Source organism: Lissotriton vulgaris, chromosome 7, assembly GCF_964263255.1.
Source record: "Lissotriton vulgaris chromosome 7, aLisVul1.2, whole genome shotgun sequence".
Lineage (NCBI taxonomy): Eukaryota > Metazoa > Chordata > Amphibia > Caudata > Salamandridae > Lissotriton > Lissotriton vulgaris.
In genome coordinates, this window is record NC_141695.1 from 1,331,375,049 (window position 1) to 1,331,399,262 (window position 24,214).

Consider the following 24,214-nt stretch of genomic DNA (forward strand, 5'->3'; position numbering starts at 1 on the left):
GTGGATCATTATTGCTAATGTCTAAAGGATATTACTTCTCCAGACCATCGCTAAAAAATAAATGGATGATCTATTAATAGTTTGAGTGGACGATGATCACTTCGAAAAGAGGCTTGATCAAGATCCATCAGGTAAAGCCAGACATCAAAGGATACTAAAATATAGTCAATTAGACTCTTGGAGTTGTTTTTAACAAAGGTTGCAGCCTTGGGAGAATCAGATGGGAGACGGCAGTTACAGGCTCTCAGCCCATACATGGTTATCAACCTAATTATTTGAACTGCTAGGGCAATACAACGCACTGTTTCACTATACGATAGGGGTGGAATTTTAGCCCTGTCCTTATCTCCAAAAACATCACCAAACCCTGAGATTGGATCAAAATTGCAGTTCAAATCCCCACCTATTATCATACTTGGTAGTTTATTCTGGTTGGCTATAACATTTTCCAATTTTTCCAGGATCGGGGACTCCTTCGATGAACTACCGGGTCGGTTATATACATTAAATAAAAGGAGACCCCTCCCATCTTTCATCTTAACTTTCAACCCAAGTATATCAACTGAGTCAATATTTAATGGCGTAATGCTAATTTCCAAGGATACTTTTACCCATACTGTTAGTCCTCCAGATGACCTGCCTCTAACTGATGGTACAGCTTCTATATTAAAAGTCCTATATCCGACTATGCGGTATTTCTAGGGCCCATGTTTCTTGTAGGAAACAGATCTCACCAGAGTCTATAAAATTAGACCAATCTGGGTCACAAAGATTTTTCATCAGCCCCGCAATATTCCATGATATCAGTGTTCGTTTTAATGGACAATACCCCATTCTTTCTGCATGTGGTCCTGCCAGCGAAACCCCTTGGGTGCCTGCTCTTGGGATAGTAATTGGTCCTGGACATTGTTCTCATACATCCTCCAGACTAAAAAAACATTCGCATCCAACTTGAGTATCCAACTTTCCCAGACCTAACCCCTCCAGAGTCGGTTCTTTGATACCTTTCTTCAAAACAGGAGTTGGACCTATTGTTTCTCTTGCAGCACCCAAAAAAGGAGCAATAGCCAATCTCGCCTCAAAACCCACACCTGGTACCTCCTTTATCAACCCGAAATAGCCACTCACGAGTTGACTATCGCTGTCCTCATTTCCCCTACTTCTTGCCCCGATTTCCTTTATATCAGAAGCCAGGGGCATAGGTTCAGTTAGTCAGTCAACCATCTCCAAAGATGGAAGGTCCCAGTATCTGTTAGAATTGTGGAGGGGCAAAGGTAAGTCCGCCCTTATACCTACAACCTGGGTAGATGAGCGATAGAAATAGCCCAAGGGGAGGGCATGAATATTAGTATGGGCCTTCTGGGTTTCATCGCAAACTCTCAAGAAGTGACTTACAGTATTCGGGCGTTTAAAATTAATGACTATACAGTCCCCCTCGAGGTCTTTCCTTTGCTCACCAACCCAACGGACCATAATAATCTCATTAGTTTTTAAGGGGCTAAACCTTTAAATCTTTTCAGCCAGTCCACAACATTGTTCCTAAGTGTATACCAGGTTTCATTTTTGTCACTCCTGAGCGCTGGTACTCCTGATAGAACTAAAACATAGGGACACGCTGCAGGAGGTAATCTCAAGTTGTCACGATTGGGGGTAATGTTAGTTTCGCTTATCTTTATATTAGGTATTGGCCAAAGTCAAAAAGTCAAAGTCAAAAGTCAAAAGATTTTATTTGTTTTGGTACTCGACTGAGGACCACAAATAGATAAAACAGTATACAGAGCAACACAATTCAAATTAATATAATGTTAAAGATTTTAAAAGTTTGTAAAAATTGTAACATACAAATTCGTTTGGAGGTTGTTTGCACACTAATATCAGTTCCTTTACCAATGTAATTCTATTTTTTTGGTATATGGGATTGAGATATCTTATCCGGGCTTTTACTACATTAGGGTTAGGGCAAACAAATAGGAGATGTTCTGGTCGCCCCCATGACATAAGGAACATATGGGGGATCCGCCGGGTGACCATCTTTTTGTAAAGTTCATCAAAGGTAAAATTCCTATTCGCAACATGGTGATTGTCCTTCTTGCACCATGTGTAAGAGCAAACCCTATGTATGGCTGAACGTGCTTATATTCCAATGATTCAGCAAACAGTTTATAGGTAGATAGTTTTTTACAGTGTGCGTGATCGAGCTCATAGCTCAATTTTGGAGTAAAACATTTTTAAAAGTTTGAGCTGCGAGGCTGACCAGGATAGCAAGATGTCCGTACTGATTTTAGCAGTTTGAAATGCCACTGTCATGTTCCAGAATAATGTTTGTTTAGTAGCATCAAGATCAAAAATCTGTTTTCAGCAGTGATCGTAAAGTACCTTCTTTTGCATGGAGGAGTTTGTAAGCCCACCTGATCACGTTAGCGACAGCTGTTGCATAGGAACTTATGATGGAGATTTCTAGTCGTAGGGCTTGGACCGATGTAGATTCAGAAACCGTCATGATTATTTTCAGGATTTTTCCCTCTTTTTGATCCATATAAGACCATTGTGTTATAGGAATATTCTCCGTAGCATAGGATAAGACAGGGGGAATTTTTACTCTATGTTTTTAACATTGACGAGAAATGCCTGTTTCCGGTAGCAGAGTAAAGTCTGGATAGTGCCCCGGCATGAAGATCAGATTTTCTTTTTAAATTGTTTATTTGTTTGGTATTATTTAAATTCTTTGTGAAGATCCTACCAAGATAGGTATATTCATTTACCTCTTCGACTATACCTCCTCCAAGCCTCCAACAATATTTTGCACTCTTCTTCCTACCAGAAAAGCAGACAACTTTTGTTTTCGTCAAATTCGGTATTAGAAAATTGTCCTTTGAATATTTTTGCAAAATGTCCAAAAGTTTTTGTAGTCCAAAGGGGGTGAGGTCAAACATCACGATGTCATCAGCATAAAGCAGGCTATGTTTACTTTGTGCAGCAATTTTTGGAGGCAGACTTGCACTTTGCTGAAGATGAAATGGAAGGTCACTGATATATAATGAAAATAAAATCGGAGCTAACAGACACCCCTGTTTGAGTCCATTGGCTGTCTGTATGGTGTTTGTCAAGCCTTTTTCACTCCCCATTTGCACTTGACACCAGGTATTAGTGTGGAGACTCACTACAATCTGCAGCAGTTGTTCCGGTATTCCTAATCTCCTTAGTTTTTTCCATAGTGTAGGTCTATCAACGCGATCAAAGGCAGTGGAATAATCTATAAATGCCGCATATTCAGTCTGAGATTTACGTACTGTGTATTTGTCTAAAATGGACTGTAGGATCGAGATGTTATCAGTGACAGAGTGATTGGGTCTAAAGCCTGCTTGGAACATAGGTACCAGACCCAACGAAAATGCCCACTCTTAATCTATCTAGTACCTCGGCAGCAAATATCTTTCCTATTGCATCCATCAATGCTATTTGTCGATAATTGGCTGCTATGTTTTTATTCCCCTTTGTGTATAGGGATAACAATACTCCCCTGCCATGACTTTGGAACCAGTCCGGTTTTGAAGATATGGTTAAAAAGGGGTGATAACATCTAACTCCAATCCATGGGGTTGCCTGCAGGACCTTAATTGGTATTTGGTCCGGCCCTGAGGCCCCGGTGCTTCTTGCATTCCGTATATGCATTTCAATAGAGAATGCCGAGGTATTTGTTATCGAGGAATTGTTATTTTCTGAAGTGTTATCGATGTCCTTTTTAGTTGGATTTGCTTTATATAGGTCAGTCAAACAGCTTTCCCAGTCTTGAGGTGGGACCGGAATGGCTTGTAATTTCTTTTTTGTTCCAGTTATTTTTGCAACTAGAGTCCAGTACAATCGTTGGTTCTGTTTTTTAGCGGCTAATTGAATGTCAATCCAGTTTCGATCTTGCAATGTTCTTTTATGACTGAGTTTCGCTCTTTTCAATTGATTTTTTAATCTATTAATTTCTACTTGGATTGATGGTGAAAAATTCAAGAATTGAGCCCTTATGAGTTTGAGCTTTCGCCGTTGATGAATTCCAATTTTTGTTTTTATTTTTGTTTTTCTTGATGTTAATTGAGGAGATATGATTAATCTCTTCTAGGAGAGCGGTTTTCAAATTATTAATCAAGTACTCAAAGTTTGTTATTGGATCTGCGGAATACATTTTTGTTAGAAGTTGCGTATTTTTAATCAAAGCGGAAACTTTATCCATTGTTGGTAAATTCCAAAAGAGCCGCTTCTGTTGAGCATTTACCAGAATTGTACTTTTGCAAAATTTAATCTGACCTGTGTGAGAAGAAATAGCCATCCAATGAGTGGATAGATTCAACAGTGCATGATCACTTTCAACTGTAAATTTTGTGTGTAGATGCTCTACTATCTCCAACAATTCTATTCCACAGATTATATAGTCTATGATTGAGGTGGTTCCATTCCCTCGTCTGGTATATGTAGCCGGTATGTCTCCTTCGACATTGCCATTCAATATTGTCCCATTAAGGTTTGGTAGTATAGATAATAACATTTTACCTCTTTTATCTGATCTTGTATTTTTTGGAAATTTTGGAATGGATATTTCCAGTGATTCCTCCTCGTACATGTTTACCCACTTTCCAATTTCTGAATTCGAGATTTTACCATTAAAGTCCCCCATGATTATATATGGTAAAAATAGACTATCTTCTATTGTCTGAGAAATTGTATCCATTATCTCCACAAATAGGACATTTTGATTAGTTCCAGGAGGGGCATATACATTAAAGAGCAGTATTGCTTGTTGAGTGGCAGCATTGTGTGTTTTTAGAGATAATTTCATGCACTGGAGGTTATCCAAATTGGTTTTGATAATCTCTTGTGCCCATGAGTATTCCTCGCTTAATAGTATAGCCAATCCGCCCTTTGCATGCCCCCGATTAGTTACTTTTGCTGGTATGTCGTACACGTAATAACCTGTCTCAGTGAAAGATTTTGTTGCCCAGGTTTCTTGTAGGACCAAGATGTCAGGTAGATTTGTGGTGGCTTCTTTCATTTTATTCGTATTTTTCCCAGCCATGTTCCACGAGGTAATTTTCAAGCCTTTGTTAAACAGTAGGTTTTTTGTAATTGTTGATTGTTACTGTTCAGCGTTCCGATACCCAGGCCCAAGACTTAGTAGTTTTTTCATCATCGTTTTCTTCTAATCCTTGGCACAGTACTTCCCTTGCACCATTTTTCACTAGAATTTTCAAATTATTTCTTGATTCAGACCAAGCTATATCGTCTGCTACAAAATCATTTTCTTGAAAATGTTTTTTGTTTCGCTTACTGTAGTTTGGTCCAGAAGGATCATTGAGCCTTTTATTAGATTTAATTTTGCTTAGTTCAGATCTTTCAATGACGTCATAACCACATTTGTGTAGTATTTCTTTTTCCCTGAGGATAATTCCAGGAAGCACAGATGACCAAAAGGATACCATCACTAGTTTACTGTTTTCTTTTTTAGGAAAGATCACTAGATCTATTTCTTTACTGGCCAGAGAGTTTAAAGGCAGTATCTGTTGCAGAAGATTGATTATTCTTCCTCGATTTAGAGGTGCATTATGTGTAGGAAAAAGTTCTTCGAATTGTAAAAGTTTTGACGACTTCATTGCCCACCTTGCATAGAGCTTATCTTCAATTTCTTTGATTCTGCTCTCTGTTTTTGAAAAAAGTAGATTCGGGAAGTATTCATCAGCTCTTTGGTTCAGGGGTTCTATTCGAATAGATTTTTTGACATTAGTTTCCTCATTTATGGTGGTATTGTGGGTTTTAGTTTTGTCTTGTTCCTCAGAGGTTGTGTGTGGTAAGAATGATTTCTGAAATATTACATTTCGATTTTTCTTTTTGAATATTCTGGTCTGTTTTCTCCTCCTTTTTCTTCCCCCTTTGTCCTGCGTTTAGTTTTTTAGAGATTAGTTCTCCCTGTTCAGCATCAGGCTTATTTTTAGCACTATTTTCGCTGTCGTCCTTTATATTATGCTCTTTATTATCATTTTCACTTTCATTCTTTTGCATATTAGTGTTTAATTGATTTTGAAAAGAGTACTGCTTGACGTTTTTTGGGGAGGCTTCTCTAAAAAGTTTCTTCAGAGAATATGTTTTGAAATACTTAGTGTTTTTTGATTTATCCTTTATTTGTATTCCTTTTATTCCTATTTTTGTTGTTTGAGTACTAGAGTCTCGTTTTGTTTGCATGTGTGAACTATTATATATTTCAGTTAACTTGTTTTCTTGTGATTGCATCACCTCAGTTACTTGTTGTTTTTTCTTAGCTTCAGCAGATTCTTTTTTCCTTTTCTCGTCTACTAAAAACTTCAATACACCAATTTGTACATCTAAGGTTTGGTCCGAGTTTTCCAGTATGTGCCCTAAGAAGGAAAGAGCCGATTCCAGGATTTCCTGTAATGAAAATAGGGCCTTTGATATTGGTGATACAGAGTTACTAGAAATATTGTTTTTTAGGGAGAAAGGATCCAAAGAAAAGTCAAGTACTGGATCTTTATCCGATTTTTTTTCAGAGTGCTGTTTGATAATTTATCTAGAAATGCCTGATTCTAGTTTCTTTTCCTCTGTATTCAATTTATTTCCGTTAGGGTCCTCATTGCAGTCTGTGTTCCCTAAATGTTTTATTGGAGTGGAGGATGTTAAATGAATCACTGCTGGGTCCATAAGTTCTAATTCCTGTGTTGAACAATTCAGCTTGTCATTGAGTTGAAGATCAATTTCATTTGATTTTAGAATTAGTTGATGATTAGAAGAGGACAGTGATGTTTCGCTCATTCTTCCAGTAGGCTCAACTATTCTATTTAATTGCGTAGCAAACGAGAGTGAGGCTCTATTTGGTGACAGGGCAGCGAAGTAATTAGTTATTGCCGGGGTCCGGGTTACCCTGCCATTTTTTACGGCTTTGTTGGAAGTGATCCGGACAGCTTCCTCGGTCCCCATTCGCTTCATAAATATAGTGCGAGATCTTAGTTTTTTGAAACCCATAATTCTTTTCCTTCGGTAGGGCAGGCAGTTATCCCTGTAGATGTTTGATTCTAGATTAGTGAGACAGCCTCAGCTTAGTTCGCTGGTACACTTTTTCCTGTCTGTGTTTTAGTTTGTAATAAGTACGAGACTAGTTATCGGTTATGATGTTTCTCACCTTGTAGTCAATTTATGTGTAGATTCTGGTCACAGATGTTAATAGGGTGGCCCGTCCCGTCCTCGTACGTCCCCAGACGGCCCGCCCTTTGCCCGGGCTTCGCCCGGCGCTCCCGCGCTACGGTGGCTAGATGTAAAAAAATAGGCTGTAGAGCGTCCTGGGGGCGGGGCACCGAGTCAGCGCGGACCAGGTGTGCTGTGCAGGCAGGGACTCCTGGGAGAGCGAGTCCCTGCTACTGCGCCGGTCTCTGCTGCTGACAGAAAGATGGAAGTGCCCCCGCTGTTTGTCCACGTCGAGGCTGTGAGCTAGGAAAAGCTCCCAACAGCCGGTATGCCCCGACAGTCGACGCGGCACCCGCGGAGCGGGTGCGGCTAGGAGTAGCGCTGGAGCACTGGAGATTGCAGAGTAGGCATCCAGAGAAACCACGGGTAAGCTTTCAGCAACTTTGTGTGTGTAGGTATTGGCAATTTGCTGTTACTAGGATGCACCAGAATCTTGGTGCTTTATCCAACCTTTCAACAACTGGGCCCATTATATTAGGCCTCAAGTCAGTCACAACTAACAATTGAAGGCGTGCGCTTGGAACTGCCACTTCAATGGGAGTGGCAAAGGCTGTGTGAGGTATAATGTTCGACCTAGTGACCACTTCTTTATTTCTCGCTTCACACATAATGTTCTCCATGTGGGCCTTGGTACATTCCTCAAAAATATCATTTCCCTTTTTAATCATATCTTCCATTTCCAATAGCCCCTGGTTTAGACCTTTTATTTTATCATCTAGATCCTTTGCTCGAGAAACCATGAGGTAATTTATCTGCTCTTGTATGGAATGTAGGGTAGATTTAAAAATATCAGCGACTTCAGATTCCAATGATTCTGCCGCATCATCAGCTCCAATGTTAGGAGAAAAATAGACCGCCTCGGTTTGGGTACCAAACAATCTATTTTTAGGACTTATATTATCTGTTTGCACCGCCTGTGCAATTACTGGATTTAAATTTGTCCCCACTGCACACTTATTTTTTATATATCCCTTTCCTTTGCATTAAAGGTTTAGCTTTATTTTTTTCCTGTAACCTCCTACGAGCCCCCCTCTGCCTTGTTACCATCGGCGGGGATGGCAATGCCTCTGAATCTGACTGGGTTCTATCAATGGTCAGGGTGGAGATTGCTGTTGCCATCTCAGGAGTATGCACAGGAGCTAGCAAGGGTTTGCACAGCTGTTGGGATATGTCTAAGGAAACAGGAAAACTGTGTGCATGATGTATCACTAACAAAGAGGGATCTAGGGGCAGCCTTTTCTCCCCTATAGCAATCTCATGACTAATGAGCGATTCTGCACGTAGAAGGAACCCATCCAAAGTTGCATTCAGGCATTTCTGATTATTAATCTTAGTGACCTGGGATCTGGAGTTGGACAGTCCTTAGTTAATCAGCTGGCCATCAAACTATGCTATGAAGACAGCCCAGTTAACTTTGAGTGCTTAATAGTTGCCTTTATAGCCTTCCTAGCAAAGAAAGATGATCTGCACGAGTAACAATCCCCAAATACAAACTTGAGGGCAATGCAATAGGTCTCGCATTACTAAATGCTTGAACTATTAGCGTCGCTAATAATAATGCAAAGCCAATAGCTCAAACTTTCAGTAATGCGAGACCTATTAAAGTTTTCAGACCCTGCTGAGAAGTGCTGGCTACTCCATTTCGAATTAAAGTGAAGTACTTGGTATCTCCACGTGGCCACCATGTGTGATTCTGTGCACAACACTTATCACCGCATGTCTCTTTCATCAACGAGCTAACAATCCCCAATAGTAGGCACTACATAAATACACCAGACCGGCACCTGTACAGGTGCTGGGCTACGGTATAGCAATCACTGCCATGGACACAGTAAAATTCGGCAGAAACGTTTTACCTGCCAGAAGGGAGAGCGGCAGAAGCAGCTAATACAGGACCCCTCACAGTAACCCCAGCTCCTGCACGGGGGTGATGTGGTCACCATTGAGGAAGGAGATGAGACTCTGCATCGCTGCCCAATCTGGTTGCAGCAGAGCAGCTGATAATGTAAAACAATATTGGCTCTTCCCATTGTCCATGTTTGGGAGATGCTATGGGCCACTGGGGATATGATTAATAAAACGACTGAATGGGAGGGATGTAAATAATGACATGGGGAATGGGGTCCTGGGGGGGGGACACGGGGGGGGGCGACCGAAGGGAGGCCTGCCCCGCCCGGGGAAATTTGGGGCCGGGGGAAAGGGGGGGAAGGGGGTAGAGATGGCGCCGCCCGGGGACAGTTTCAGTTTTGGTAGCTTTTGGGCTGGGGGCGGGGCTTGGTGGGGCTTCCTCTAAGCTGGGCGGTGGATTCCGCCCGGCCACGCGGCAGAGACAACATTTTAAGGTGAGGTGTCTCGGCCGCCGGGCGGGGGTGGAGTTTGGGACAATTTTTCTGGACTTTAGTTGGACTTTGTTTGGGATGACAAGACTTAATTGGACTTTGTTTTGGGATTGGAAGCCTCGCTGCAACGGTGCACGGACTGTTCACGGAGAACGCTGGTGTTTTGGCAGGGCTCGATGGAACCGTAGAGAACGCGGCAACAACAGAGGCGAGCTTTGGAACTGCTACGAATGGCGCCGGATTTCCCGGCAGGCTGAACACTTCGCTGGTGCAGGGACGGGCCGGAAACATCGCTGGAGGCCGGAGGAGCTCGGGTGAGCAGCATGCGGCCGAGCGGATGGGCCTGTTCTGCCTGGTGCGGGCGGTCAGGCTCCCACGTGGGACTAGGTGAGTCCCGCTGCCCCTACCCGATGGGTCCGTACGGCCGCCGGGGTTTAATTTGGGGCAGGGGAGAAGAAAGACAGGTGCTTTTGGGGATTTCTGCTCTCTGCGCAAGGGATATCAAGTTTAGCTGCATGGCATTGGGTGTTGATTGTGAGGTACTGTGGTGGGTGGTAACGGGGTACTGTGGGGAGGACGATTTGGTACACTGGGCCTTGTAATTCGTTATGCAGCATGTTATAGTGGGTACCCTGTTGGAGGATAAGAGGGACTAGTGGGCTGGGGTACACGTGGATTGTGGTATAAGCATTGTAGCGGTACTGGTGGGTAGGAAACGTAGCATCACAGTGCAGGTAAAATAATATGGTAATGCTTTGGAGAGCATATCCTGGGGTGGGTAGCGAACAATGATGTGGATGGCGTAACACTGAAGGGGATAGCATGGTGCAGTGGGGTGGTAGTGGTGTAGGCTGGCATTGCCCCGTGATGGGCACTGGTGTGTTCTGGTATCGGCGCCACGATTCTGTGTTTAACAGCTTACGTAGGGGGTTTACTGACTGCGAGGTGGCCGTTCGCGGACTTCCGGGCACTGTTTTTGGCGGGAGGGCACTGGGAACAATGGCGGGGGACACCTCGGAGTTTGTCAGCTCTGCGAGTATCGCAATTAAGGGGAAAATAGGCTGCAGCCGCTGAACTGCATCCTTTTAGACTGAGTCATTGTACAGTGGTATTTACAAAATGTGGGGGGCTGTATTCTCGGGGCAGCTAATTGGCGGTGTGAACAGTACAGGACCTCATTGCTATTCGGTGTGTACATTCTGTTGATTCTACCCGAGTGCAGCAAGGCTGTCCCTGACAATAGTGGATTGTTTTGACGGGGGAGAGTCCACCTTTCGGAATGCGGTACCCCAGTGACAGAGAACCATCGGTTCCCTCGTGCATGATTTCAATATCAAATTGTAGGTATGGGACCAAAAGCCCCAGCACAGAAATTGTTTCGTGAATGTGCCACACACGACACTGGGTCTCTTGACATTTATGGAAGGAATGGGTTGGAGGGCCTTAAACTCGAGAGCTGTATTCATTTTCCCTGTTACATAACACCCACAATCCTCAGACGATAACTAACCATTACAGAACTCAGCCATTCCAGGACCCGAAAGCTGAAGTGACACGTGTGCAAGCCTAGGGTAAGACTGAACGTTTAAAGCACATGGGAGTTTAAAGAAAAACTTTTTATGGCCCATAACAATCAAAGGGGACTTAAGGCCCAATTATACGGCTCTAAAGTCTGAAGTATAAAGCATGGGAATCGCGAGTGAAGCAAGCATGCTAGATGATGGTTTTTCACTATCGTTAAGAGTGACTTTTCACTACCCATGGGACTACAGGATTAGGGAATTCCAATGAGGCTTGCACCATTGAAATGTTTGTGGTTTGTGGAGACAGTTCTTACCCGATGACCTCATGTTTGACCATATAGGTATCACATTCCAAATCACCATTGTCATCTGGGTTTACGTGCCTTCGCTACGCTATGCCTAGTTATTTTATATCTTCGTAATATTGTCTCACATACAACAGTCATCATATTTTCTGTTTCTAATGACCTTCACAGCACCACCTTTATGGACAATGTCTTTGGTCTCGCTGCTCCATTATTGAGTGTTCTCTCTCTGCATAAGTTACCTGGGCGAGTATGCCATCTCCTATGCTAAGGTAGGGAGAAGATATCTTTCATATACAGTGGGAAAGTTTGAGTACATCTTTCCTTGATTAGTAGTGATATCTTGTGGTCATGAACACAAAATAGTGTTTTACCGACTTATTAGTACGAGGAATATGGCTATGTTGGGCGACTCAATTGTGTAGGCCCAGTGCGCTCATTCACTCGGAATATGGATCATATGGCCTTGCATCCTTTCATCTAGCATGAGCGATGCATGTGCACTGACAGGACTGATATAATCTACTTTACCGAAGTGGTGGGGTCCGCATGTTTCTGAAGTTGCGAAAGATTGGGTAAGTGGAGAGCTGAGCGGGATCATATGCTGGGCTATCCAAGTATGGTATTGTACTTACTTTTAGACGCCGCTTACTACCCCTGTCGAGGTGCCGGAGCGCTTTTCAGGGGGTAGCTTGCTACTCCGGAACCTATAAAGGATTTAGTATAGTGCAATAGGAAAGTGATTGATTGGTGGATAGGTTAGTGAATTTCTTTGGATTCAGGGGGACTGCGGAAGGATAGTAGAGGAACAGAAGTTTTGCGTTTATGTAGCGTGCGTACAGTCTGTTAACGCGAGGGCCATCAAAGACCTGATTGAAAGGCAACTCTTGGTACAGTTGGTGCTACACGACTTTTTCGGTAAGAGCAATGCGGAGTTGCACGTTGCGCCTCCGTTTCAGTGACATATATTAACTTCGGGGCCCAGGTTCCTGTTCTTGCATTTTGGGTTAGAATCCGAAGCTATAAAAAAGGTATACATACTTTTCTTTACAGTTTACAGATTGCTGATCTTTTCTATGCAAAGGTGCATTGCAGAGTACCACGCTGATATCTTCTGTAGGACCATTGGATTAGTGTGAAACAAGGAGGCAAGCGCATAGAGTTTATGACAGTGACATTTTTCACAGTTGAAGGCCTACAGTGCACAACCTAACAAAATATCTGCAGATGCGCTTGTGCATACGGCAAACAAAATTGACGTTTCAATGGGCCGCGGGCATTTCGAGTCGCGCGTGGGTGGGAGGTACGTTTTTCCATTTTATTAGTATGAAACAAGGAGGCAAGCTCATGAAATTTATAAGAGTGTCACTTTTCACAGTTGAAGTCCTGGAGTGCAAAACCTTACCGAATAGCTGCACAGGCACTTGTGAATACGGCGAAATTGACGTTTCAATGGGCCACGGGCATTTCGAGTCGCGCGGGATGGGGGTACGTTCTTTGCAGTGGGCTTTTTACTGGCGGACAGGCTCTGGGGGTGACGCACTGTGTGGGGGACTTCTTTCTGGACGCCAGAGAGGAAGCACGGTCCCATGTCGGTGTGGTCATTCTACGTAGTGAGCTCGACTCCATGGCCAGGGAGCACGCCCGCCAGAGGACAGGGGGGTCGCAACGCGCAGTGGGGGTCTGACGCCGAACGGTGCCGCTGCCATGTCGGGGGCTGCGGGGTAGGGTAGGTGACGGGGGGGTTGGGGGCACTGCGGCAGGGGTTTCTTCCTGGCGGACGGGCGCAGGTGTGGGACACGCATCCGGAGGGCTTCTCTCTGGTGGGACGGCCGGCTTCGGCGGACTGCCTGCAGGCGCGGAGCGGCTTCTCAGGCCTGGTGTGGACCGGGGGCCCTGGGCGCCGGAGAGGGAGCACGGCCCCGTTTTAGTGCGGCATACCTGTAGGGAGCTCGATTCCGTGGCCAGGAAGCACGCCCCGGGGGGGGGGGTGACCTCAACTGAGGGCATGGCCCTATACATTTGGTGACGGAGGGCATGGCCCTATACATTGGTGACGGAGGGCATGGCCCTATACATTTGGTGTCGGAGGGCATGGCCCTATACATTTGGTGACGGAGGGCATGGCCCTATACATTGGTGACGGAGGGCATGGCCCTATACATTGGTGACGGAGGGCATGGCCCTATACATTGGTGACGGAGGGCATGGCCCTTTACATTGGTGTCGGAGTGCGTGGCCCTATACATTGGTGACGGAGGGCATGGCCCTATACATTGGTGACGGAGGGCATGGCCCTATACGTGGTGACGGAGACCATGACCCTATGCAGTGGGACGGAGGGCATGGCCCTGTGGGGAGGGGGAGGACCTGCCGGCGGGTCGAAGGCATGGACCGGACAGCACGAGGCTTGAGGGGGGTCCGCGGCACTCCATATAGTTAGGGGGTGGTTCTGCCCACGGGGTCATGCGGCACGTACCGGTTTAAGGGAGGGGGGAGTCCTAGGGGGGGCGGGTCGAGGACCGTTAGCACGTCCCTCGAGTGGCGGTTCTTCCTAATATATGGGGGAAGAGCAGGAGAACTGTTTGGATTATCGGGGGGTAGGTCAAGCACAATTAAGTATTTAGCCAGGTGGAGAGGCAAATTGACGTTATGCCAAATTGTTACTGTTGTGGATTGTGGTAAGCAGTTAGGGGAGGGGGTGGGGGTGAGGCAGGAAATTACATATTCATGAGGTTTAGATTGTGCGGCGCAGGCCAAGGATGTTATTGTGTAGAATGCACCTGCTTCCAATAAAGCGGCCTTTATCACACTTACATTGAGCCTCGGGTCGGTGCTTTCTTCCCCCCCCTTTCGCCAATGGGCCCCAATGGGGAACCTGACGGAGCCTAGATGGGAAGAAAAATATGGAGAAAGGAATAAAGAGTGAAAGCCATTTTAAAAGGAACTCTTTTTTATTTAATACTTTACATATATGCAGTCAAGCTGATGTGTTCATGTCCTTTAAGAGAAATTAGTCCCATTACATGATTAAATACGATGTGCTAAAAAAAAAAAAATTTTAAAATATCTGCTGGACAGGGTTATTATGCCATTTGATGCAAAATGAATTACCGAGAAATGCAAACCACCGAACGAAAACAATGGCCCGAGTGGCTACGCAGAGATGTTGCAATTGTTCATTCACGAGCTTTGGTTGATTTTGTAAAAAAGAATTTGCGGTTTTATCAGTTGCGGCTAGTGACATTTGAAAGTGGCAGGCGTAAAATTTAAGGATTACTTTTAGGGAGCGAGCACCTAATTTTATTACTTTCATCTTGTCAATATTTTTAAAGACTGTATCCCTACGATTGTGGCCCCATCGCACACATTTGCACAGAATCACAATTACAACTTGAAAACATGACCACTGCCCGGTGCTGTCTCTCTGCAAAGAGGCCAAGGATTAAATGACCATGTATTCTTAACATTTTTGACCGACTGACTGGTAGTGTGAGAAACTTGCACTGTATTCAGCTTCAGTTCTAGACCTCTCAACCATGGGATAAACACTGTTGCTGGTGACTCTTAATTGGAAGAAGGGAAAGGGGATAGCAGAAGAAAATGGAACTGAGAAGAAAAGGCAAGAAGGAGATGGAATGAAAAAGACAACATGTGGAAGATTTCAATGAGAACAGGAAAACAAATGTGGAGAGGAGGGGAACCTGGAATAGTGAGAGATAGATCTGTAATTATTTAAATCAACAACTAGGGAATATCACAGCAGGGCATTGTGTTGGTGGCGAGTTACAAATCCAGCATCATGCAACATAAAAGGCCACTAGAATGCGGGGGTAGGGCATGTCAGATCAGGGTTCAGTAGACAAAAGGAGTGGTGAAAAAAATGTACTGTATGGGATAAACTGAGCATGTGGCTTGAGCCTGCTGGATTAGAGGGTTACCCGGCGAGTTCAGCATGTAGGATGCATTAGTATATTTCACTCAAGGGGTTCTGTATTTTCCCAACCTTGGGAGATTACTTTTGCTACAGCAGCGTTAACTATGCTTAACATACACTACGTCCTATATTGTGGTTTGCATACATTAGGTCATATTGTATGAATTTCTTTTAAATTAAAGGTTTGAATTTTCAAAAATCAGCTTGCTCACTTGTCCATGCGGGTAGTGTGATTATAACGCTACTGCAACAGGTGGTGTTAGAGAGCTCACGAGCACCAGGTCCATTACATAGTTAAATTTATTTGTGTTTTGCAGGCAAGGAGATTTGACCAGAATCACAGGAAGTAGTGGCAAGGCAGCGACTAACAGATACTGCTGTCCAGTGTGGTGTCTTGTGAGGCCCTAATGTTCATGCGCTAGGTCCCCGGTCTGGTTTCTTAATAGATGGGTGACTGACATGATTCCCACAGGCGTTCGACAATCCTCTGCTTTAAGATCTGAGCCCAATACGAGTTGTTAGAGCTTCACCCCTCTGAAACCCGCCCCTGAGGCCTTAACAAAACCATGTAATAAACCCCTCACTCCGAAGCCGGCAGACAGGCAATATCTACTATGAACTTGCACAGAAGCCAAATTCACAACTCCGAGGCATTTCCATAGTCTGAGAATGCATGCGCTTGTGCACTTCTGCAAAGTACTTCTGAATATAAAAGGTCACATAAGTCTACAATGTTTTTGTAACAGGACATTGTGCAGGGGTTACGCAGATATACCTGGATAGTAATCTGTTTTTCCCCACGTACTTTCCCAAATCAATCTTGCTGCACAACGGCGTTGTATTGATTCAAAACGTTCACAAGAAAAAGTATGAAGATACTTCACACATGTTGGGGTTCACTGACTAACCCCTATTTAAATGTGGCATTAAAAAAAAATCTAATAAAACATTTTCCGCTTCAACTCTTTGGGTACTGTGCACAAACATGTAAAGAAAACAGAGGGGGAGAGGTTGTGTGGAGACTTTGGACCTGAGGAACTGGGTTAGAGCCTGGGCGTCGGCTCAGCATCCTGTGAAAATTGGCAAATAACCTAATCTCCCTGTGCCTACCAAAATAAATGTGTCCCTATAACGAAACTGGTGCTCATTTAGAGGGCACCAATACCTAGGGTCAGTTTGCGCAATATAAATATGCCCAAAAAACCCAGCATTTGCCAGATTTTTGAGAAATAATTCAATTAAATACATATGGCCTGCTAACACTACACTAGAGAAGTCATTTGCGGCGTGCCACAAGGATCCTCACTCAGCCCCACCCTCTTCAACGTATACATGAGCCCCCTCGCGGCCATTGCACGCCAACTCAACATCATCTCCTACGATGACACTCAACTTATCCTCTCACTCACCAAAGACCCTAACGCCGCCAAAACCAACCTACATGAAGGAATAAAAGAAGTAGCCGAATGGATGAAGCACAGCTGTCTGAAACTGAATTCCGACAAAACAGAAGTCCTTATCTTAGGTACCTCCCCCTCTGCCTGGGACGACTCTTGGTGGCCAGAGTCCCTTGGAAAAGCACCCATCCCGACAGACCACGCACGGAACCTGGGCGTCATTCTGGACTCCTCACTCTCAATGACCAGACAAGTCAACGCCATTTCATCATCTTGCTTCAACATTCTTCGCATGCTCAAAAAAACATTCCGATGGATCCCCACCGAAACTAGAAAAACGGTCACGCACGCACTGATTACAAGCCTCCTGGACTACGGAAACACCCTTTACGCCGGTACCACCGCAAAACTTCAGAAAAACTCCAACGCATCCAGAACGCATCAGCCAGACTCATACTAGACATCCCGCGTAACGACCACATTTCTGGTCACCTGAAAAACCTCCACTGGCTCCCCGTCAATAAGAGGATAACATTCCGCCTCCTAACCCACGCACACAAAGCACTTTACGAACTTGGACCCGAATGCCTCAACACACGACTTTCCTTCTACACCCCCTCCCGCCAGCTACGCTCCTCCAACCAAGCCCTTGCTGCTGTACCTCGCATCAACAAAACCACCATGGGAGGAAGATCCTTCTCCTACCTGGCGGCTAAAACCTGGAACTCACTTCCCATTCACCTTCGCCTCACTCAGAACCACCTGGCATTCAGAAAACAACTTAAAACCTGGATATTCGACAAGTAACCCCCCACCCTTCTCCAAGCGCCTTGAGACCCTCTGGGTATGTAGCGCGCTATATAAATTAATTGAATTGAAGAGACTGACATTTTGCTGCACACCAGCCCACCACGGCACAGGCAAGAGCCACTGATCCTGTTCGATATACCACCACAGAAGGGAGAAACTGAATACGTGCTCTCAGCAGCACTTAAAGGAAGACGCAGAGTCCGTGTTTCACCACCATGCACATCAGTCCCGAGACCAAGCCCTTCACTCGCTCTGGGGGCTTTTTGTTCGTTACGAAGCGCTTTCCTTGCTAGTAACATTACACAGTAACAGGTTATTTTTTGTAGACAGATTAATCTGCAGCTCTGTTAAAGACATTTAAGTAATGCCCCGAGCTGCTGATTAATCTTCCTGCATCTACAAAAAATATCAAACTGATTGTGTAATGTTACTGGTGCTCGTAGAAAGCGCTACTATAGTGAAACAAAAAGCCAGAGAGCGAGCTGCTGTTATTGCGAGCAGCCTGCAGCAGAGAGGACGTGGCTCAGCAACGGGATTTGCAGACTTCGGTGCTGGGGAGCCATGTTTAAGACTCTGCGTCGTTTGAACATCTTGTGAATGATTGTGGGAAATGTTTGTCCTAATTTACACTAGATCAAAATTATTCTTCTATAGAGGAGTGGTGGGGGCCCACACAATCCCTATTGTAGGAGGGGTGGGGGTGGAGACCACAGGGATAACCGCAGGAGGTGAGACGCACTTTGTGCAAAACAAAGGTGCAGCCACCATAGGTGAAGGTTCGGCTGGACATGCCTGCGCTGTAATAAAAAAAAAAGCTCTCCGGAATACTAGAAAAGAAATTTAAGTGTAAGGGAACTGTAGTTGAGTGGTGCTGCTGTAGCGCAACACGGAAAGCCAAGTAATTTTTCAAGTACTCCAGGTTTTGCAGACAGCGCTTGCGCGCTGGCTCATGCTCGACCTAATTAGCTATCCTCCCCTCTCGGCCGCAGTTGTCCCTGCAGAACGGGAAGCAGCAGGCCGCCCTCAGGTTCTGCCATTTCCAAACTGCCACCATTTAGCTACGAGCAATGTGCTGCTCAAAACCGCTGGTGAAGACAGTTTACCTGGGAATGTTAGCTTTAGAAAGTTCTGGCACAGTTGGTTTAAAATAAACTTGCGGCATTTGAATGGCACTTATTTCAAGTTTAATTACCTCCAGGAGCTATTAAAGCTTGTTACCATCATTCAGTCAAACCAATGGCTGTCATTTTACCACCTTCAAACAAAGGGCCAACAAGCTATGGCAAAGTCAAAGGGTTTGGCCTGGACTAGCAGAATTGCAAACATGCAAACAATTTACCATGGTTTACGTAATGGTCAATAGGCATGAAATATAAGTTTTAAATTTTAAAATCTTTATAAAGCATTAGTTTCTCCGTACAAGGCAACTTCAACTATAACAGAACCATTTTAGCTTCAACGAACACAACTAGACAGTAGGATTCTTACTGGAACAAAGGAAAGGTGCGATTGGCTTTGAATTATTGTCAGCTTAACCCACAAGAATGACATTACAAGTATAAAGAATGTTAACAGATGCATTAGCAAAGAGAATTATTGGCTCATCAACATCCACGTCACTCAAGTGATCTTTATAGGTGGTTGTGCCTGTCAGGCAAAATGATCCAATGGTTCAAGATGACTGACCAAGTGTCTGAATCTGTCCTAAACAGAAGCAAGCGGTGAGGACAGATGAGACAAATAACTGGAGTAGCCCCACAACAATATTCTATACGGCGCAGTCATGGGGGTACCACTTTTTTCACTGAAAAGGTATTTTTGATTTGCGTTTAGCTTTTGACCAAATAAGCATTTAAGTGAAGGCCCACACTGTTGATTTTGGAGGAGATCTATGCACTGGTAAAAAAAAGGTTAAAGGGGAGGTGAGAAAAAGTGTTTTCCCACTTTGGCTCCCATAGAAAAGTTTGCTCACACCTAGAGCCCAAACACCTGAATGGAATGACAGGCAACTTGACATGGGATCTTCAGAGACTGCTTTTTTTGGTTTGATGTAAGTGGTTTAGTAATTTGACAGAAGTATTTTAAAAAAAGCTGCATACAGCACTACAGTGTTGACACTTTTGTATATCTTGGCCACTTTAATCTGATCTGTGGAGCGCCCCCAATGCCAGACATTTAAAATGCATAAATAAATTGTAGAATCTAATTGGACAAGGAAGCTTTTTCTTCCAACATTCCTTTCGGATCCACGGTTTCCGACTCAGCCAGTCTGAGCTCTCATATTCACAGTACTGCCACAAGAGAATATTTTTCATTGCCAGGGCAAAATAAACATTTACTCACGTGGGCATTTCTTTTTACCAAGGATGTTCTACAAATAACGAGCCTTTCAGTTATGCCATGCATTTCACTAATGTTTCTGAATGCGCTAATAAGTCAGCTAACCAAGCACTCAAAACGCAGGCAGCTTCAATGCTATTTTAACACTTTATAACTTAAAAAGGAGATGGAAAACAAATACCCTAACTGGGCACCAAACGTGCAAGCAGAATAAAAGGCGGTTGTTAGAAATTGCGGTCTCTAGTTGGCAGAGGTTTGCACTATGTCCAAGTAGGGACCCTTACTCTAGTCAGGGTGTCACAGCTAAGATAACCCCTGCTCACGTCCTTGGGAACTTTGCCTTTGAGATGACCCGGACTCCTCGTGCCATGTGTAAAAGCATTTGTACAAATAACCACAGTAACCGAGTGAAAACACTACAAAAGAAGTCCACACCAATTTAGAAAAGTAGGTAATATTTCCCTGAATAAAACTACCAATAGGCCAAAAATTAAACAAGAAAATATACCACTTTTAAAAGTTTAAAAATAGTTCACTTTATAGGATTCTATGGATGAGTCACTTTTAGCACAAAGTACCTTGGGTGCGTCAAAATCAAAGACAAAAACAGGTGCAGGGGAAGTGAGGCCCTCAGAAAAGCAAATCGATGAGTGTTCCTTACTGTCAGGGGAGGTGATTCACTCAACTCCGAACAAGGGGGCTTGGCCCCATACTGGGCAACGTTGAAGAACTTTGTGCCCAGGGACGATGCATTGAAAATGAAGACGCTCTGTATAGGAAGGCTGCCCCGGTCCATTTAAACTGTCTATCAGTGACATGCCCCAGAAACTGGGTCAGTTGTTGCAGCACAGGTTGGCAGGCTGTGCAGTGGGTGCAGGCCCTAATGGCACGCTTGAGGTTGTGATGCCACTATCGGCTTGGACCGCCATACGATCCCGCTCTGCAGCTGACTTCTGTGCCCCCCCTGCTGGGAAATTGCTGCTGTACCATCGGCCCTTGACCCTGGTAATAGCGGGAAGTAATGCCAGGCGCTTCTCCCCACACAATGGATGGTGCACTCCCCCCTCTAGTAGCGTCGGCTACAGGCGGGGGAGTACGTACTGAGTCTACAAATCATGATTTAAAGTCATCCAAGATGCTCAACATTGAGTCCATCATCTTACCGAATTTCTCAGTTCGGGTCGCTAATTGTGACTGGTGGAGATGGGCCAGCCGGGGCGACCGCAGGTACTGCTGCTCATGGGGGGAGGGGGGGCAATCACCCTGACCTTCTGGACTGGCGGCTCAGGCGGAAACTCCTGTTTAGTTGGCCGGCGAGCACGCTTAGACCTCCCTTGAGCAGCCTCCACTGGCACTGCTGTAGTCACTGCAGGCAAATCCTCCACTACGCCAGACTGCCTGTTTTCGGGCGTCAAGCATCTCTTTGGCCCAGGAGACTTCTCTAGCCTTTGCCATGTCCCAAAAGTCTGCCCAGATTGTTTCTTGTGACCTGCCGGGCTGGGACTCATCCACGGTGGTGATTTGGGAAAACAGGAGGGGGGATCCTTGGGTATCCATGCCTCAGGGTCGTCGTGCAGAACCTCACTCGGGTCCTGCAGAGATAAAGGATCATGAATGTGTGCCCCCTTTGTGCCTTCCCGCTGCCCTGTGGGTTCAGCCCCTCCCCCAACTCTGTCCTACCAGAGTCCCTCCCCCTAGTGCTTCAGTACTTAATTCCACGGGGTAAACAGCCAGGAAGTTTGTGGGGGCAGGAAAGGGTAAAGAGCAGCATTAGTTTAGACCCAGGAGACATTGGTGTAGTGCAATGTTTACTAGGACACCCTCGCTCCTTTTCACTAGACTTCAAGCCTCAGGATGGGATTAAGTCATGCTGGCCCTGCCTAGGCTTGTGCCTTAGCTTAGATTCATCGGAATACTTCTAGACAGAAGAAGGCCTTTCATGGCCTCAGGTCCCCGACCTGAACAGGAGCATGGGCGATGCTTCACCAGCGACCTCTTCTGCTTTGCAAGGTAGTTTAGATTACCAGTCCAGCATACCATTAGTGTGCCCCAAGTCACATAATTTAATCATGACCTAAGCACTATAGCAGTACTGTGTGTGGGTTTGTGACAGACATCTGCTTTCTGCTGTGTTGAAACAGCTTGAATCTCGTCATTTGAGGGGTACATCGTTCGCTAGAACACTTTGAGCAGTAAAGACAATGGTCAAACCTGCAGAGCTCCAGATCCATGTTAAAGGCCACGGAATGAAAGGAACGTACATCAGCAAACAGTGGTGGTGCTTATATGGTTTCCACTCCATTACTTCTGGGGCAGTACAGAGTCACCACTGGACAATATGGCACCACATATCCGCATACTGGAGCATCACTGTAAATCGACTCAAGATTTAGTCTGACGCCTGGTGATATTCTGAAGATGAGGAATTTGCATGTAGAAATATCCATCAGAATTTTGACTATTTTCTTATTTCCCTCCAGGGAGATTCACACGCTCTGGTACACTTGAGAATCACCAACATGTGAAGAAGAAAAAAAAAGAAATTAGGCCTGTATCCCTAAGTGAAAAATGTTAAGGCATAAGAGCGAACTGTCCCAAACAAATAAAAAATTGCTTATGACCGAGTGGTTGAGCCTCAGCACTTACATGGTTAACAGCACGAAGATACCTTATGTATCAATGGATGTTAAAATGTCAAAATAGCTAGTAATAAGCTGTGAAATTTGCTATTTCACACTGCACAATTGTAATTCCTGCCTCTTAGTTTAGATAGAATTAAAGGGTAATAAACAATTGATCCTATGAATAAAGCAAAGAGGGGCGGGGAATGCTCTGCACTTTAATTGCTCTTCCAGAGGGTCCATCATTTCAGATGGCCTTGCTGATATGGTTGCATGCGCCATTCCTTTCTCAATGATGTAACCGAAATTAATCACCAGGAAGAGCCAGCTATGGATTAGTATCAATAACTAGGACTAGGCTCCACCACAAGATCTTTAATCTTTTACTGGTTAGCTCCCTCATTTATTAGGAATAAAAAAATGAAAAAAACACTGCATAATTTGGATCTATCGTACAATAGAAGGAAAGGGTTCGGCTTGGTCTTCTGCCAATGTTGTGAATCCCCTACTGGATCCAGACCCTACAGCCAGACTAGAACCAGAGCCAGACTTCCTCCGCATTACTCCTTCTGCATGGAATCTTTGCATTTAAGTCCCAGATCAACCAGAAAGTTGAATTTGTGTACATAGCCCCTTCCCTGGTCTACATACACCAATTTTAAAGGCCGTAGATTTTCTGCGCTTTCTTGCCAACCCCGGAGTTTGGGCAGAAAGGCGTGATCCAACATTAGGCGCTGCGCACTATCTAGCGCATATCGTATTTGGCATAGCATGGATTAGATGAACCCTTTCCATGCTCATGACCAGCTGAGCTCATCATGAGCCATGGCACTCCGGTGCTCATGACGAGCTCAGCATGAGTTGTGGAACGCTCGCCGGCGGGGATAATTCCCCTGCTGTGCTGAGCGTTCCACGGGAACGTTGTGGTCATGACGAGCTGAGCTCGTCATGAGCATGCGGGAGCAGTGCGCGCCCCCTCCCCCCAGCACAGTGGGACGATAACCCCTGCAGGGAAGGGGTTAAGCATCTAACACCATGGCTGTCCAGTCCAGGCCACATTGGGAGCCAACAATTCGATATGGAATCCTCGTTCTGGTGCCTCGCGTCTGCCGAGATACTATTTCCTCATTCTCCACGGATCTCTGGTGACTCATCGATACATATTCCTTCAGTATTGGTTACTGAGAAAGGGATTCATGCCACCCCTGACACAATCAGATGAAGTTCCGACACTTTACATGCCAGGCCTCTTTCCTTACCTGGACAGACTGTGCTCTTTATTTTCTTCCACAACGAAAAGGCAGCTGGGCCCCTGAATGCATGCTTGGGTCTGTCTGCCCATACCACTTCAGAATTCACCGTTTTTAGCTCAGAACATCTAGGGGTGGGAGAAAAGAATACCACATTACTTTAAATCCAGAGATACCAGGAGGAATTCAAACAGCAAAAGCAGTAGTTGGCACGTACCTTTTCAAGCAAGACTGAATGCCCTGTTGAGGAAATAGAAACATTAGAATGTTAAACAACAAAGTGGTGATTTGGGTATTACAATATTTTCAGCATTTTGCGATTGAGGTAAATTAGTTGCTTATAGTGAAAAGTCATTGGTCTTCCTTGGGTTCAGATGCCCATACTACACCAAAACTACACCTCAGCCAGGTAACTGCCACTTCAACTCTGCCTAGGCACAGAGCAGCAGCACCCAC

The 24,214-nt window shown here is 44.9% G+C and overlaps 1 protein-coding gene across 2 annotated transcripts in view; it reads right to left on the reverse strand.

The window, feature by feature from the left end:
• The window catches only part of LOC147703626 (zinc-binding protein A33-like), a 231,186-nt gene that overhangs the window by 7,634 nt on the left and 199,338 nt on the right, over positions 1 to 24,214 (reverse strand). For both annotated transcript variants that reach the window (XM_086931967.1, XM_086931966.1), the window contains exons 6-7: positions 23,976 to 23,998; positions 23,768 to 23,886 (exon numbers count right to left, since the gene is read on the reverse strand). In XM_086931967.1, coding sequence (XP_086788093.1) covers positions 23,768 to 23,886; positions 23,976 to 23,998 — 142 coding nt within the window. The remainder of the gene's footprint in view (positions 1 to 23,767; positions 23,887 to 23,975; positions 23,999 to 24,214) is intronic.